Raw genomic sequence first — 18288 nt, forward strand, 5'->3', positions numbered from 1 at the left:
TCAGGAAGGGCTGCCGAGCAGTCAGATCACTAGTCAGGGACTCCAGATCCTCTTGAACCTGCCACTGACCTTTCAGATCAATTCAGGTTTGCCTCCCCAGTTCACACAGACAGCAAGATTTCTGTGCCCTGAGCTGCGGTGCTTGGAACCCTCTTGCTGTCCCTTTCCCTTTCTCAAACCTAATATCTTGCAGCAGATGCCAGAGCATGGAGCCACTCCAGAAACAAATCTGCGGTGTTAGGTGGCACAGCTTTAATTACAAGACAGGAGCCAGAAGAAAGGCTATGAAACACTGCTCTTTCAAAATCTTAAACCACCACTGAGAGCACTTAGCGCAGCTGTGAGCAGAAGTAGCAGGACATGAACTCTGCAAGAACACAAAGGAACCGAATGAATGTCCTGTTGATACAGCCTAGCAAAATAAGCTAATGATGGACAGGACTGCAAGTTTTCATATGCGAGGGAAGGATTTACAGTGATACCAAAGGAATTATTTCGGCCCCACAGTGACAATACACACCCGCTTCCTTATTATATTTTATTGATCTTGCCCTAAATACATGTGCCTGGAGGAAATGATGCATAAATTACTAACAAGTTAATTTCTTGCTCCAACACAGACTCAGAACAGCCCTTTGAAGGGGAACCAGGAAAGACAATGTGTGAAAGGATAAAGGCAATGAGACAAGCTTGGATGTAATAATCCCATGTGAATGATTATTGCTGCAACTAATGTAATCTAATAATGAAGAATTTACGCCAGATGTCCCCCGGAATATGCCAGGCAGACCCAGGATTCAGCAGTGGATCCATTTCTAAGGAAACCTTGTTAGGAGGAAAAAAAACTGCTGTTGTCTGTTCATCAAATGAGAGGCTGTAGACCTTTATAGTCAGAGTCACAATAAAAGCAACTTGCAAAGCTTCCTGGGAGCATGTTCATTAGGCCTGATTGCCAATTTGTTTTCAGGTGAAGTTTGGGTTTGGCCTATAAAGCTCCTAGGAGCAGCCCAATTCTGGACTGCATCTGGACTGATGGACTGCCGCCCCTTACCCCAAGCCAGAGCTGCCACCAGGATTTCCCCTGTGTTTCCCTGGGGCAGAGAGGGAGGGCAATCTCCAGGACAGGTGAATGAAGGTGGAAAATCACCTCCTTTTCTTTATTTTGAACTTGCATCCTTTCAGCTCCCACAAGGATATCCTAGACCAGAGCCCCATACCCATTCTGGAGCATGACACACCCCCCACACCACCTTCCTTCTCAGAAGCTGCATCTTATGGGGACATCATGTAGCAGGGAAAAGGAAAACAGAGAGCTCTGTAGCAGGGGTGTATCATGGTGCACCCAGGCTGCTGCAAAATGAGATCAGCTTCACCTCGGTTCATGCCATTTAGAAGCCCATATTGCAGCAGGCAGGTTGAGCACAGGTCTGGCAGAGCGCTGCTGGCCACCCAGGTCATGAAGACCTGAACCAAACCAAACTTGTTGCCCAAAGAGCAGACCAGAGTTGGGATGATTTTTTATTTCAGATACAGCACTGAACAAATGTTCTTCTAGCCCAGGTATGAGAAGAGCACTACCAATGGGCACTGATTTCCACGGCATGTTAGGCAATCAGCCAAACCACAGACCTGACATCAATGCTTCCTCTTCATTCAAAAACCCACATGAGCTAAGTTTACAAAACAGGCGCAAACCACACTTTTCGCTCTCCTTCCTTGCTTCTGCTGCGTATTCATCACCTCTTTGAAGGTATTTTGTATAGCCATTCCAAACACCTATTCTAGTCATGCTTTGGGGTTTGAACTGCTGTTCCTCATTCCTCCTTTTTAACCACTGTTATTTAAGTAGCTCTGATGGGAAGAAGGGGGAAGGGAAGCTTTAGCATGATTCAGATCCACTAAAACACAAACCACTACATTCAACTTGAAAGATTTGTTTAAGCCCCATTAACTTAATTGGGACTTAACATCTTGTTCATTTGTTGTTTTGTCAGTACTGAGTCATGGGTATGGAACATGGTTTGATGATGTCAAAATCACAGCCGTGGCGCTTCTTCCATGATGCTCCTTTGTCAACAAGTTTGATAGCATAGGATGCTCATCTATGTTGAAATCTATTTCACGTGGGCTCTTTGATCCGAGCCTGTGTGCTGCTGTTTTGTTCTAACAGGCACACAGCTGCTCCAAAGGACTTTGTAAACAATAATACAAACATAGCTGCACTTAGGACTTGCAAACCCTGATTTTAGCCAGTTTAGGCATGATGACACCTGACATACAGAAACGACTTACAAACAGGACCAAAGATCAGGCCTAATTTTAGTAAGCCTTTGGGCTTTGCATCCCCTGACTGTGCTTGCTTTGATGAAACACGATCATAGGATGAAAGAAAGCAAAAAACCAGCTGGCACCTGCTGGGAGGGCAGGGAGAGAGAATCTGGCAGACAGGAGGTTCCTACAGAGATTGCCAACACTACTACACGTCTGTTTTGCTTTTTGGGCAGCATGGTGAATCCAAAGGTGATAAACATTTGGCTTGGCTGGCCAGACAAGATGTGCTCACATCAGATACTGCACGCTCCCTCCTCACTCACTAGCATCTCTGCACCCCTCAAGGCAGCTCCTTCTGCTGTGCTTCAAGTCTCCAGCCCCTGAGCTTCAGAGAGGATCCAGGCTCTGCTGGAGTGAAACACATATGTGGGAATAGCTGCTCCCTTACAAAGAGCAGGCTGGCCGGCTGGGCTGCTCTATACCAGACATCTGGACAACCGATTTCAAATCTCAGTTTGCAGCACAACACAAGGATTGTTGTTAGAGGACATCTTCGAACCTCAGGAAACTTTGAGGTATCTGTAGTATTTTTAGGACCACAGGTTTATTTACAATTCAGTGCCATGAAAAGACAAATGTTTAACTAAACTGGGAGTGACTTTGTTCTCCAAATACTTTCAGTGAGGAAGAGTGACTCTGAAGTTAAGAAAACTTGCTGTTGCCTGAGCATGAAAGAGGTTAGTAAAGCTCCTTGACTACCCTTTCTCTTGGTCTGAAGTCCTAAAGCAAGGACTACAGCCCAGTTGTTCTCTTTAACCAAAGAGCATTTAGAATGTTCCCTTTTCACCAGTCAGGATGCAATTTCATTCTATAAATATCTAGTGGTTTTACTGTGCCATTGAACATGCAGGTGAGCTGGCTCAATACATTTATCAGCCAACCACCTACAGTCTGAATGACTCATTGCCCCTGCAGCAGCAATCAGAAAGTAACATCCTCTGATGGAGGACAGGCAGAAAAGTCAAACTGCTGGGCTCTAATAACCTTTGTTAGCTTTCAAATCCATTCCTCACCCCCACTCTCTCTCCAGAGAAACCTATAGCACCTCTTCAGAGGGGTGGGCTCTACCTCTAGGCACGAGGACCTGCACCCTGAGCCCACCAGCTGGATTTTATGGAGGTGGTCTGGCCTGCTGGGCCCCTTCTGGGAAGGAAGGGGCTGCTGATAGCATTACCGTGCCTGCACTCTATCACAGGGCCCAGTGCTTGCCTGCACCGGAAACTACATGCTCGGCAAACATGCAGATCTTTGTGGAAGCTACAGCAATTAGGTTAATTAAGAGCTGGGGTGGTCCCATATGTTTTCTGATCTGTTGTTTTTTTGGTCCCCTATTGCACCTGTTTCCACAGCATCCAAACACCCCGAAGGCTTAGTTTTCCTGCTCCAGACATGGGAACAGAAGGACGGCTGTCCCAGATCACAGCAAAGGCCTGTTTGGCCTCATATCCAGCAGCAAACAGAGAAGGCAGGAGAATAAGAACAGGACATGTTGTCATTCCCCTGGTACAGGTCCTCTGCTCTTCCTGGGAAGGTCCCAAAGTGCTTCTCTAAGGAGTTCAGTATCATTTTATTACCACACCTAGAGGTCTTTAAAAGATGTGTAGATGTGGCGCTTAGGGACATAGGTTAGTGGGACTTGGCAGTGTTAAGGTTTATGGTTGGACTCGATGATCTTAAAGGTCTTTTCCAACCTAAATGATTCTATGATTCTGTTTTACACACAAGGTAGAGGCATGAATTTCCCAGACTTAGCCATCAACAGTGCTGGGAAATTAAATTAAGTGCTTATTTTTCCAGGCCACAGCCTCAGTGTCAGAAGAGCTAGTAGCCCCAGCCTGGGATTTCTGAAATAGCCGAAGAGATTCAGATACCGAACCAACCCCACTGTCTGGGACCTGTGCACCCAAATCCCTGGGATTTCTTGGAGCATCCCTGCAGACATGGGGTACCACTGCACTGGGGGCCACTCAGTTTCCTCTCAGAGAGCTCCTGCTTTTTGCACAGGGCACATAGCACCAGCTTCCACCTGCAGTATCACTCACAGCCTGGGACAGGCGTTTGGAGTAGGTGGCTTCTCAGGGCTCGTCAAATCCAATTTCCTAGGATCCTGTGACAAATTCTTTCCTCAGTTGCAAGCTCAGGAAGAAACCTGCTCTTCAGAGTTAGCTTTGCTCATTGCAAAGTCCAGGGGAGTCCAAGACAGATGGTTCATCCTTGCACAGTGCATTTCTCTAAGGCAGAATCACTTTCTGAAGCAACACTTCAATGCTGACATGAAAGCGAAGAGTATGTGTCTGCTGTTTGCAGCCTTCTCCATTTCCCCTGCTCCTGCAGCACCACAAATAAAGTGCTTTAAAAGTCCACAGAGTCTCCATCACCGATTTCTGTCACCAAAAGACTTGCTCCCACTTAGTAGACAGGGAAGGATGATTAGAAGGGTCATTCACCATTTAACGGACTGAGAACCAAAATCTGCCCTGCGTGTGTGCAAGGAAACAGGAAGCAAAAGTGACAAAACAAAAGCATTGACTGACCCATTGTGCATGTGCGTGCAGGCGCGCGTGTGTCTGCGTGTTATTAGCTTCATCTGGCAGCACTTGAAACACTTTTGTCAGCACCTAAAGGAACTGCTTCTGAATTCAATGTAGCCAAACAGAATGAATTGCAGCCTGGAGAAAAGGGTGATCTGTGCCTGACTTCTTTTCAGCACTTACATGACTTCAATGAGCCAGATGCTTGTTTGTAAGTAATCATAGTTACTTTACAAGAAACTTTTTATGTCCAGTTTGTTTTTAAAATCTGGATTTTAAACTCAATCTTAGGAAAGGCATGGATTTTCTAATATCCTCAGTGCTCTCCTCCTGGCATGCCTGCTGGGATTTTATACCAGAAGTGAAATCTTCTACTCAGGCAGGGCAAATTAAACAGGGCACTGAATATTCCTGAAGAAAGAGCTAATACAGGGAAAAGAAAATGAACCAGATCAATCTGTACTGACCTCAGCAGTAATATCCAGCTGCCCCAGTTCAAAAGAGCAGAGTGACAAATACATTCAGGTGAATGGCTGGCCTCGCTTCAGTGCAAATAAACCACCAGCCTGAGCAAACTCTGCATGTCTGAGTAGTGCGTGCAAAATTCACTGTGGCTTTATCAATTGCCCACACAATGCAAACCACCACTCTTCCCTCCAAGGGCGCGTGGCAAGAGTCTCTCACCTCTATTCCAAGCAACATACCCACCAAAAAAAACAGGGAGAAGAGCCCAAGTGGCAGGCAAGAAGGGTCTTGCAAAACAGAGATGGAGCTATTCTTCCTTCCAGGAAAGGAGAAAGAGCAGTGGAGAATGTGGGCTGTCTCCCTGCTCTCTCCTGCATGGCTCCATGATGACTGCTTCATCACCATCAAGTGCTTCAGCCAAATCCTCCGCCTTTAGTTGCAAGGGGTTACTGACAGAGGTTAGTTTTTCTGCAGAAGTGCCTTTGACAGAGTAGAAGAACCTCTGCTACATCTGGTTGTTTGCAGGAGTTGCATTGGTCAAAAGTGATTTGCTGTGAAGTAGCAAAGATCTTCTCTCCATTCTCTGACAATGACCCAGCAGTTCCTAACTCATCTGCAGAGCTTTCCTCTGCTGCCTTCGAGGGCCATCCAGATAAGACTCCAGTCTGTAATAGCCCCGTGACACAGATGGCATATCCTGCTCTCCACTCAGGGACCAGCCTGGAGTTGTTGGTACCAACTGAGACAAGGGAGGAGGAGGAAATACAGTGAGGACTGGAGAGGGCCCTTTCTCTCTATCTTAGGATAGGGTTTTCTAGGAATACCCCCACTGTCTTTCTGCTCAAACTGTATCATTTCCCCATGGGATATCTTGGTTGTTCATGTGGCACCAGCATTTCACCATGTCTGATTTTTATGCTATCATTTGGATTGTTTGCGCTGACACGAGATAAGGTAAAGCGGGGACGTTGCTGTTACATGCAGTGTGGACTGCGCTATATTTTCCTCTTGGTTTAGGCCAGGCTGGGCTTGATTTCCCAAGATCCCAAAGTGAATACATCCTGCCTGATTGCAGCCCCTCCCTTCCCAGAAATCATCCTGTGGAATAAGCCCTGAAAAAAGTGTTTCCTGTCTCTCCTATAACCCTTTTCCTTCCACCCGAGTGCTCTATGACCCAAGGCCTGCTCCAGAAGGCATGGATTCAGTGCAATTCCCTCTTCCTGCCCACTCAGAGGCTGTCAAAATCCCAAAATGACAGCACTGGAGTGCCAGAAGCAAGCAAGTCACCTGCAATTTCACACCTGCCATCGCTGCCTTCATGGCAGCTGGCGAGGCGAGAAGTTGATGAAGGTCCCACTTGGCCCAGACTGAAAGTCAAAGAAACTGTTGGGCTTTTCAGGGAACGTCCTTCCCTGAAGTAGGAAGGCAGGTAGAAAACCTGCTGGCAGCTGACTGGGGGCATCTGCTGCCTTGCTGAGGAGGTATTTGTGCTTTTTGCACGCTGTCCTGTTCTTGGCAGCAGCTTTCCTGAGCTGGAAAAAGCATTGGCCATCATCAGCTGTGGAAACGCTTTCTGGGCTGTGGGCTTCTTTCTCACCACTGGAGCCACAGCTGAACCGTGTTAGCCAAGTCTGCCTCTCTTCTAGGTGAGATTTAATAGTGCCAGGTGAGTAGCGATAACCATCCAGCAGGTTTTGACTCCACTGGTCAAATCTAACCTGCAATTTTGCTTGTTTTTCCCTAAAGGTGTCCATCAGAGAGGCCATAAACCAGGCTAGGGAGCTCCACAGTACAACTGTGCAAATGCTATGACAGGCTGGGCTCTGATGCCTGCTTTTCTGCCCTCTACCAAGCTTCTGGTGCCCACTACCAACAGGAGGATGGCCTGCCTGCCCATGGGCAAGCCCATGCAGTATTTCCCATTTGATGTGAGTTATGGCTCTCAGGGACCAGCGATCTTGTGGACCTTTCTGTTCCTGACCAAGAGCTCACCACAGCAACTTGCTCCTCTAGATCTACAGGCTGAAGACCCCTCACCAAATACCCACCAGAAGCCACACATTAGCAGCGTGCTCAAGCCAGGAGGAGGGAGCTAGTCCCCTGCAAGAAACCAGAGGAATTCAAATGGGAACAAGACTTGGGACAGAAACCAGACTCACAGAAGCTTGAGTATGTTGCAGTCTGGCCTCCTGGCCCTAATACCCTCTGACAGCTCCCAGAGCAGGAGCTGAGCAGGTTAGTGATTTGATCACGACACCAACTCCTGCGGGAGCTGCTGCTTCAAAGTCCCTGCTGCCAGTCATCTGCAAAGCATGCAAGGAGCTGCAAAGATGTGCAGTCTCCAGAGCCTGTAGCAGTGACTTATCTTCATGAGTGAAGAACTGCTGGCCAAATGCTGGGTCCAGTCCAACCCTTGAAAACTGGAGCTCTGGAAGGCAGCTTCAGCCAGGCCCTGGTAAATGACTGCTTGTTTAATGGCTAATTGCTTATGAAAACAGAAGGCACAAACCCTATCTGGGCAAGCCTTAACACTGTCCATATCACCAAGGGCCACAGAAATACCCACCCCAAATCAAACACTACCTGTCTGTTTGAGACTTTAAGTGAAATTTTGTTTCTAAGTCCCCTTCTGTTGGACTGCAGATGTAAAAAGCTAAAGCCACCCGGGTAGCTCGGTTCATCAGGAATGTGTTAAGTTATGCCACAAAAACCATCCCCTTGCCAAGCAGCAAACACGCAGAGCTGTGAAAGAACATGCGTGCCTCCCAGTTAATGTCACCTTCACAGTTTCCACAGGTCACGGCGCAAGCAGACACCCACTCCAAAATAAGATGCCAGGCAAAACACAGATCCCATTCTGAATGATGCCACAGGCCCAGGAAGAGCTGAGGAATTTAAGGGAAATGGAACAACAGGAAATAAGGAAAGTCCCTCCAGCAAAAACCCTGTAGCCCTTCGGTGGTCGCACAGCACTGTACCATATAGAGGAGTGATACAATGGAGTTACTAAGTGACCGCCTGGCAGCAAGTATTCCCATGGGCATTCGTGCCAGCACAGGAACTATAGAGATCACAAACAACACAAGAGCTGTGTTCACAGGCACTGCAACAGAGACACATCTACTGCAAATAAAAGTACTTCCTGGAGATCCTAAAGGCCTAGACACACTATGCCATCGTAACTGGTAATTCAAACTCTGAAGCAGGAAAAAAAGTGAAGCAGTGCCAGGAGAGGACCGAGAATCAAGTGACCTGGACAAGCACAGGCTAGGGTTTTGCCTGTGCCCTGGACTAACATTAATTATGAGGACAGATGTAGCCTGTAAGTCACTGCAAGGAAGGAGATCCCCTTCAGCGGGTCTTTCTCTGGCCTAGGGGATATACGGGAGAGTCAGAGAACTAATCCCACCCAAATGGGGTCTCACTCCTGCTGCCTCTGCATCCCCACAAGGGATGAAGGCTTTGAGAAAGAGAGGGGATAGTTTTATAGTCTCTTTTCTGACAATAAAGCCCCTGTAAGATCCCAGGGAAAGCTGACTGAAGCACCAGCTCTGCTCAGGAAAGGAACAGCTGGGCTGCCCTGACTGCAGCAGGGTGGGAGCCACGCTGGCAGCTCTCTCCAGAGGATGCTACAGGGCCATGCATATAGAGGACAGCAACAAGGACAGGCTGGGGGACTCATGTGGTGGTTTAGCTCTCAAAACAGCTCCTGCAGGGATTCAGAGCAGGGCGTTTCGGGCTAATCTCTACATCCCCTCAGGGAACCTGAAGGATTACTGCGCTACATCTGCTCACAGGGTTGGGCCCCACCTTGTCAAGGCGGGGGAAGCGCTGACAGCCGCTCTCAGTTCGTTAATCGGTTTGGGATAAACAGCAATGGGCCCTCTCCACTATGGCACAGCATCTCTTAATTGACTCCCTTGCTCATAGGCCTGAGGGATTCTCTTGAGCCTTGCCTAGGGCAGGAATGCATCTCATGGTTTATCATCAAGGGCTGGCTCCTGCCAGCAGCTACAGAGAGCCACAGTGCAGCTTTCTTGGTTATGTCAGGGGTTGGGGAAGGGTGGCCAATTGGAGTGTCTGGTGATCATTGGTACCTAGCCAGCACTAGCCCATGGCAGAATCTTTGGCTACAGGCCAAGCCAGGGTGGGAGGGGAGGTCCCTAGGCAGCAGTCACCGCTAATCCCCAGAGCTGTGCTTTCACCTATTAGCCCACGGTCTCCCACACTTGGCTAAATTCCCAGCAAAAAGGGCTACAAAAGACCTGAGCTGGCTGAAGGGTTTGTGTTCTTAACCACTCACCAAGATCACCTACTTGCTTCTCTTTCTGCTCTCCTCTCCCTCCTGAGCATGCCTCTGAAAAGCTCACTGCTGGTCCAGGCACCTGCTGTACAGGACACATCGCTGAGACTTCCTCCTTCCTCTCAGGACTGGGGATGCTGTTTTGGGATCCAGCTCTGGCTGTGCTAGCTCCTAGGCAATCAGTGCCATCTGCTGGCTACTCTTTCCTCGACTGCTATGAAAACATGGAAAGCTAAATAAGGGACAGCCTTGCTATTGAGCCAGTCTTCCCTCAACCCCTCACATTCTGCTACTGAAGCCATATCCACAGGGCTGACCCAAATCATTTAAATGACACACATTTCCAAAGAGGGAGCATTACATTTCAAACATTTTATTAAATACTGTTACAAATAGGACAATACATATCAGATACTAAGTCAGAGATTCTTAATTTATGATTATAACTTAAACATAACTTATTAAGAAAGACTCTCATTTATAGTCCTTTAACAGCTTAATAAATCATACTTGCAATATATATATATACACACACACACACACACAAATCTTGGGTTTTCATTTTATCTGTAAATACTATGCAGGCATGAAATCCTTACAAACACCTCTGAATTATTTTAGTTACCTGGGCCCAGATCAATGGCTACAGACCTACTCAGGAACAGGTATTTTACAATACATTTACAGTTAACAACACAGAAATATCCACAGTAAAAATTGCACAATTAAATATTTATGTATACACCTGTATTACAGTGCATAATCCCACAGGGATGAGATCCATTTCAGATCTACTTGCTGCATTCAGAAACCAGAGTACCTACTATAAGCACTATGATTCCTAGTGCTATCAGAGAAAAGAAAAGAAAAAAAGAAAAAAAGAAAAGAATTTAAAGTTCCTAAGCTTTCTGGGACATGCAGCAGAAACCCAAATAGTTGCCCATAACACTACAGGCATATTTATTGACTGGGTCATCCTCTTAAAATAAGCTGATTTCAAACAATAAACCAGATCAATGGTTTCAAGGCTATTTGAATATTTTTCATTCTGATTATCCTGTTTCTGCAAGTGTAACCCATATGTCTCCAGAGAAGACATCTCCAGCAGTGTAGTAAGTGATGTGAAATAATACATGTCTTCACCTCACCTAGGTACCTTTGAATAGACCAGAGGAGAAACCAGCCTCCTCTTTAGGCAGCAGCTTACTATTTGCTCACCATCTGGACAAGAGATGGCAAGCTCCCAGTTATGATAACTACATGACTGAATGTAGACAGCATTTTGCCAGAAGGCCAGAGTTTTACTCTCTGCTTGTCTTCAATGGAAATACCAGACAGCTTGAGTTCAAAATTTCTGAGCAATACACAAGGTCAATCATCTTGTCAGCAAGAGGTAAAAACATCTGGACAGCTGCTGATTTGCATGCAGTTTCATTCTCCGGAAGTCTCTGAGACATAAGTAAAGATGGCTTCAATTCCTGTAGAGAGGACAAAATTCCTCTATAAATTGGAAAATTGGCATAGATTTGTCTTTGCTCTCATTTCAGAGGAATTTGTATGCAGGAGGAGGTAGCAAAAATGCACAAAAGTGTTCCTAATACTATATGCAGCTGGACAGAATGCTAAGCACAGTCATCCTTAAGGAGCTGAATAACCATTTCTAAAGCAATAAATCCATCAGTCTTGTTAGGAACTTTCATGCAATGCCAAGATGCATATTAAGTATCCCAAAGCTCTTATTGCTATTTCAGCAATTGTATAGCAATTAACAGCTCTGATTGTTTGTGTGATTAAAAGGAAGAGAATTTGTGAGTGCAACTGTCTCATGTGCTTACCTGAAACACAGAGTTAGACATTCTGGCCAGCACTTTGGAAGCTACCTTCAGTGGTTAGGCTCTGGCAACTACTATAAAAAATAGAAATGAAAAGTACTTTAATGACAACTGGTTTATATCAATTGGATTTTAGCAAAGTGATTGCAGTGTTTTTCATGCTGCTTTTTGAGACACAACTTACCTGGAAGGAGTAAATTTCTTTGCTGCAAAAAGAATAAGAAAAGGTATTAGCATTTCAAGATGCAAGCCCCTCATGCAAACATTTTCTTCTACTAAAAAACCTCTCATTTCTGAATATGTGATAAAAAGCCATTATCTAGCAACAAATCTCAGAGGCCGGTAATACTGTGTTATCTTTAGCCCCATCTCAAATTCCCATTCACTTTCCCTGGCAGTAATTACTGATAAATAGAATGTTGGGGTTCTCCTCTAATTCTTGTTTTCTAAACATTTGGCTTTTCCTAATTTTAATTTTCAAATATTCATCCAAAAGCCAAACATGGCATGCATGCAGGTTTATTGAAAAGAATTTTGGAATTTGTTAAAGTATAGGAATTTTCACTTTTCAAAAAGCATGGTATTGGGGTTTAGAGGTGGTTGGTTTTTTTCCTCCACTGAAAATTTTTCAGGAAGGTAAATAAAACCAGCGGACCCAGTCAAATCACTGACCTTTTCTTCGGAAATGTCTTGCAAGCCAGAGGAGGAACGATGCCGTGGACAACAGAGAGGCACTTGTGGCTGCTATGCCCACAGAGACGTAGCTGACTAGTTCAGAAGCTGAAAGGATGAAAAAATTTCAGTGAGATCAAGAGGCAGAAAAGGTCTTTGAAGCCGTCTCTACTACTTCTTTTTCCTTGTGCTCTACTTCTTTTTCCTTGTGCTCTTCCAGAGGAACAAGAATTGCAGCTTGTAACACTTAAGTTTTCTCTTGCTGACACAGGACACGTCCTGTACACAAGGTAAAACGCTGCATACTAATAATTATCCCACCCATTGCCAAAGCAATGGCAAGGCAACAAGCTAGCTGTACCTGTTTAAACCTCTGCCTTGCATGACAATTTATGCTCATCTTATTTTTCATGTTTCAGTTCATATTTTAATTCTCACTGTGCCATCTTCCTCTTTCAGCAATCCTATTAAGATCAATAAAATTATCCAAGGATCTAAACTCTACTCAAGAAAATAAAGTGGAGTTGAGCTTTTAGGAACTCAAGCAAGAGCATTTCAGTGAGACCAGGTGTGTTCCTACTGAGAACAGGAAGAGAGCTCTTACTGCCTTGAATGGGAAGGCAAGGCTGAGACTTCTGTCCTGTAAAATTACAGCCTCTGACAGAAAAACTGTGACATCTTTTCACTGACGAGTTCTCCCAAGAAACTATCACACCAAATTAACAAATCTATAAATTTTCCCACTGAGAAACAGACTTATGAGAGCAGATTTCTCCACAAGGTTCTGTTTTTCTAGAAAAGCTTTTTTCTTTATTCATATGGAAAAAGCTCAACATGAGAAATATTTTAATTACAAACCAAACAATCCAACACAAAATCAGGTTGTAGCCTTTGTTTTTGTATAAGAAATCAACATTTTTCACCAAGACCTTTTAGTAATTTTTCGTCTGTTTTCAAAAATCACACTGAGAGATTTTGTTGGGCTTTTTAATTCGTGGACTTCACTACAAGTTCTAGCTCACTGGTTGATGTTACCTCCTCCATGCTTCCATAGTTCATTTGACTAGAAACCCAGTGCCACCTCTCTGTGGATAGTTACAGGTCAAATACCTTCACATGTGGGCAGACTAGCACTCCAGTTTCCTGAATGACCGCACTCAAGAACATGAGAACCGTTGAGCCTCCATCCTTCTAGACAGCTGAAGTGACAGGCTGTGTTGTACGTGAAGTTCCCAGCACCATGGGAGCAGTCCATAGAGCCTTTCTCAGGAGAGCTCAGTGGTTCACACTGTACAACTGAAATACAGAAAGACATAGTTAAGAGTCATTAAGGACTTTCCTGTCTTTGGCCCTATTTTTCCTACTAGTAGATATACATTCTATTTTCAAATTCATTTGACTTTAGGATGGGAGCAGTTCAGAGCCATGAGCAGGCATTTCTAAGGCAGGGCAAGTCACAGCTGAAAATGTGAGAGGCAGCACAGAATTTAGTTTGGAGCCAGAACCCATAGGAATATGACTTTCATTGTGCTGTCCAGTGGCAAGAAAACTGTATTTTCCAACACAGTAAGTCTTACCTTTGCATTTTGGCACTGACTCTGACCACTGTCCCTGCGCCGTGCACTCAATGCTGGATGGACCATCCAGAACGTAGCCTTCGCTGCAGCGGAAATCACAATGTGAGCCATAGGTGAGATCTGCAGGAGCACGGTCACAGGTCACAAAGCCTTCTTCTGGCCACATTACAGCCTCACACCTCACAGCTGCAACACACAGATCACAACAGCAATCAGCACAGATGTCTCAGGAATTCAACATGCCAATGCTGACAACCCCAAGTGCTCAGGGGAGCAGGGATAAGGAAAAGTACCTGCACAGGATGGTTTCTGCCTGTCCCAGGCCCCAGAAGACCCACACTGCAGTGTGGCTGGTCCTGTCAGGGCAAATCCTTCCTCACAGGTGAACTCGCAAGTAGTACCCCAGGTGAGCTCCACAGAGGGATGGGAGCAGTTCACAGCACCATGAGCAGGCATTTCTAAGGCAGGACAAGTCACAGCTGAAAAGCATAAGAGATAGCACCGAGCTTAGCTTTGGATTAGGTCAAGATGAACACCCTTCTTTGAGATGACCAGAGGACATGCCCTGCCTGGAGCTTTTCCTTACAGACCCATAGTACTTCCCTTCAGACCTAGCAGTATTTCAGGAAACAGGGATTTCATCATGTTCTACAGGGCAGCCAGAACCCTTAAACATGCATCTAAAACATGCAAGCTATCCTGAGACTGGCTCCACATTATATTCCACAAGTGGACTGCAGAAACCAACACTGGCTCCCATTTGGAGTGTAGGGAATAAAGACTTCCTGTCAGAACACTCCATTTCAAAAGCCTGTTATCATATGTGTTGGTGACACAGTTCCTGAGTGGAGCTTTGTCACCCTGCACTGCTGTTTCCTCTTTAATACAACAGGCTAAATGATCCCCATGTTGAGATCTGCTTATGAAAAGTGCTATAAACACACTGGGGATAACTGTTACTCCTTGACTACACTCAAATGAGGAAGTCTCTTCAGACTATTTGAGCTACTCTAAGCTTAAATTGATGATTTCCAACCCAGTAAGTCTTACCTTTGCATTTTGGCACTGACTCTGACCACTGTCCCTGCGCCGTGCACTCAATGCTGGATGGACCATCCAGAACGTAGCCTTCGCTGCAGCGGAAATCACAATGTGAGCCATAGGTGAGATCTGCAGGAGCACGGTCACAGGTCACAAAGCCTTCTTCTGGCCACATTACAGCCTCACACCTCACAGCTGCAACACACAGATCACAACAGCAATCAGCACAGATGTCTCAGGAATTCAACATGCCAATGCTGACAACCCCAAGTGCTCAGGGGAGCAGGGATAAGGAAAAGTACCTGCACAGGATGGTTTCTGCCTGTCCCAGGCCCCAGAAGACCCACACTGCAGTGTGGCTGGTCCTGTCAGGGCAAATCCTTCCTCACAGGTGAACTCGCAAGTAGTACCCCAGGTGAGCTCCACAGAGGGATGGGAGCAGTTCACAGCACCATGAGCAGGCATTTCTAAGGCAGGACAAGTCACAGCTGAAAAGCATAAGAGATAGCACAGAGCTTAGCCTGGAACAAACCATAGTATTTTTTTTCTTTCCTGAAACTTAGCAACATACCCACTAAATGGAAGCAGCTTTAGAAAGGAGACCTACTGTGCTGCCATTTTAGAAAGCAGATAGGAGTGTAAAGATCTCAAAATGGAAGACTCACTTAAGGCAAGGCTATAAATTCATCCGCAGCTCATGAGAGCAACTAATTACAATCCAAAATTTGACTGCAGCTTGGTGATGCTTAATGCTTTTATTTGCTTCAAACAGTAGCTTAATTCTAGGCTGTACACCTCAAAAAATAATTCCTACAGTCAGGAGTAACTGGCCTATTGCGAGCAGTCTCACAGCTACATTAGCTGCATTCCCTGTTCCCCACTAAGAGGCAAAAAAGTCTTTCCATACAAGGAAATCTAAACCAGGGCCAGAACGTTCATCCTGCTTATTTCCTCTCTTCAGGAGCAGACACCTGTGTGCTGCAATAAAATAGGACCTTCAACATGTAATTAATTACAAAAGAATGGGCCAGAACTTCAATTTGTACCTACTAACAAAGCAACACTGAAGTTTGAAGAGGTATGTAGAAAGCTCATCTATCACTGCTTGAGAAGCTCACCTTTGCACGCTGCAAGGGAGGCAGACCAGACCCCAGAAGAGGTACAGTGTACAGATTCAAATGCAGTCAGTTCATAGCCTTCCTCACACTGAACTGTGCAGGATGAGTTGTAGCTGAAGTTCTCCAATGGATGGTTACACTCGAGGCTCCCATGATCAGGCTTCTCTAGTGGATCACAACTCTTAACTTCAAAGAAACAGAAGAAGGTACACAGTCTCATTGGCTGAGCAGGTAAATCAACAAGCCAGACAAACTGAACACTAGCTAGCATGAATATCACCCTGGTTGAAAAGCAGGATGGAGGAATCTTACCAAACTCGCATTCAGGCCCATAGAATCCAGGGTTACAGAGGCAGGTGTGATTGTTAATAGTCTCTATGCATTCCCCACGGCCACTGCAGAGAGATGGGTTGCAAGAAGCTGGAAAAAAGAAGAAAAAAATACAGCAAATTATAAAAGAATCAGTAATGGCCAGTAATGAAACATGGCTACTGCTTTGTTTATCTTTCTGGCACTAAACAAGCACTTTGTATAGCAAAAGAAAAGCAGAATGTTTGGTACATAAGATTACCCTTTCATTTCACAGAAGCATTTCAGAAATCAACACCTTTGACAGACTAGCTCACAGTGAAAGGATGCTACTGGTGGGAAACTCCATTACCACCTGTTCTCAGACAGATATTAGCAATATTTGAAATGCAAAAGGAACAATATGCTATAGGATAGGTAGAAATCCTCAACAGGTACATTCTTCATTAACTCACCACAGCTCTAATTTGGCTGATATTTGTCTTAGATTTTTTTTTTTTTTTGACCTAGCCTTAGCCACCTCTACACAAAGTGTTTAATTGAATCCAGTGGTCTATAGTCAGCAGACAGATGCCTCCAAAAGGGCCATTCTTATCTAGCTCAGATAACCACTTGAGAGTGGGATGAAAGTCACCATCTGGAAGAGCCTGTTTCTCTCCACTGATTATAGAGAAGGTCTGGTGATTTGCTCATAAAAGATGTATAATATTCTGGGAGCTAAAAGGTAAGTGAGACCAGTCCACCTTTTAGAACAAGAGCAACCACAGCCCTGTAATTAAGGATAACTGTACAAGTGCATACAGGGTCAGGTAGTTAATATATAAGACTAGGTTAAACAAACAACTCATCCCACCCACCATCTCATCTCCATGGGGCACACATTAGAATGGTCGTTATCATACCATACCTGTGTAGCACAAGGCGACTTTCTTTTTCTCACACTGCTCATCATTCCATTTGCCATCATCCTTCCCTCTTTTGATGTAGATTTCAACACAGTCCTCGTTGTTCCCTTTGCCATTTGGCTCACCTGAAGCCCAGTTTTTTGCCTCTTCTGTCAGTTCTTTGTTAGTTCCAATCCAGGTCCATACATCATTAACTTTTCTGATTCCAATCCAGTAGTAACCCGGATTGAAGGGTAAGAAGTTATTGAGATAGTTGATTTCCTCCTTATTCTGAATGGCAACCATGTTAGTATACCTCTCTTTGCACCACACCTCTGCTTCCCTGTAGGTCATGTTTCTGTCTGAATAATGGTAGGTCCAACAATTCACCCCCTGCAGTACTGTAAGTCCTAGAATGAAAAGATGTCAAAAAGTTGGTGTCTGTCTTTTTCCCTCCTCTCCCTCTAGAAGAGGATATCTAAAGCTCTATAAATATTGCAAACGTGTCAATATCTGAAACTGCATAAAAAGTAGCAGCAATTATTTTATAAATAATTAACTGGCAAGCTTCAAAACAGGCATGTCAGCATCCAGTACAGGGACTTCAGCCTGTGAAACTACGTCCAATTACACAAAGCTTTGCAGATTTCATAGCAAACTATAGGAGCCAATTATGTATTTGACAGGCAAGCAGGGAAACATGCCATTGCAGCTAGAGGTTGTTCTCTGTGAACCTAGCCTCAAGGTAATTTGGTCAGGTTCAAAAATTCTGTTTAATTCTCAGCTCAAACAGAACAGGCACACTAATATTAGCATCCAGCTAGCTTTCTACACAGAGACACACACTTACCATAAGCAAGAGACAGGAACCACAGGCAATTCATGTTTCTGAGAGTTTTCTCTTCTCTATCTCCTAAGCAGACAGCTATGAAAGATCAAAGGAGCACATTTGTAAAGAACAAATAATGACTTTCACAATTCAATATAAAATACCATCAATGCAATCTTTTCTACATACTTTTAAACCATTATTCAAGAGACTGAAACAAGATTTCAATTTTTAAGAAATTATTCTTTTTAAAACAGTTCTTGATATCAAGGTAGCTTTTAAATGTAAACAGCTTTTAAAGAACACCAACACAGAATTCCATCTGTCCAGTTTTCCTTTAGCTGAGCAATGAAACAGAGTAACACACTCAATTTATACTCATGGGCTGTAGTTGTG

The 18288-nt window shown here is 44.8% G+C and overlaps 1 protein-coding gene across 1 annotated transcript; it reads right to left on the reverse strand.

Moving 5' to 3' along the window:
• Window positions 1-11465: 11465 nt before the first annotated feature.
• On the reverse strand, window positions 11466-17947 carry LOC141467559 (E-selectin-like). Its single transcript, XM_074152162.1, has 12 exons — window positions 17914-17947; window positions 17087-17473; window positions 16183-16290; window positions 15871-16056; window positions 15055-15240; window positions 14762-14947; window positions 14005-14190; window positions 13712-13897; window positions 13245-13430; window positions 12135-12242; window positions 11647-11668; window positions 11466-11536 (listed from the first exon to the last, which is right to left on the reverse strand). Exons 1-12 carry the CDS (start codon window positions 17945-17947, stop codon window positions 11479-11481), a joined length of 1833 nt encoding a protein of 610 aa, XP_074008263.1. The 3' UTR covers window positions 11466-11478.
• Between the last annotated feature and the right edge of the window lie 341 nt (window positions 17948-18288).

This window comes from Numenius arquata, chromosome 8, assembly GCF_964106895.1.
Source record: "Numenius arquata chromosome 8, bNumArq3.hap1.1, whole genome shotgun sequence".
In the NCBI taxonomy this organism is placed as follows: domain Eukaryota; kingdom Metazoa; phylum Chordata; class Aves; order Charadriiformes; family Scolopacidae; genus Numenius; species Numenius arquata.

Bases quoted from the DNA above. Each gene is read 5' to 3' on its own strand.
- LOC141467559 (XM_074152162.1), bottom strand. From the start codon at position 17,947: ATGAATTGCCTGTGGTTCCTGTCTCTTGCTTATG. The intron at 15,241-15,870 runs GTGAGCTTCTCA...TATGCTTTTCAG, and splicing joins CTCCCTTGCAGCGTGCAAAG to CTGTGACTTGTCCTGCCTTA. The intron at 11,669-12,134 runs GTCAGTGATTTG...TTCTTTTTGCAG, and splicing joins AAGACATTTCCGAAGAAAAG to CAAAGAAATTTACTCCTTCC.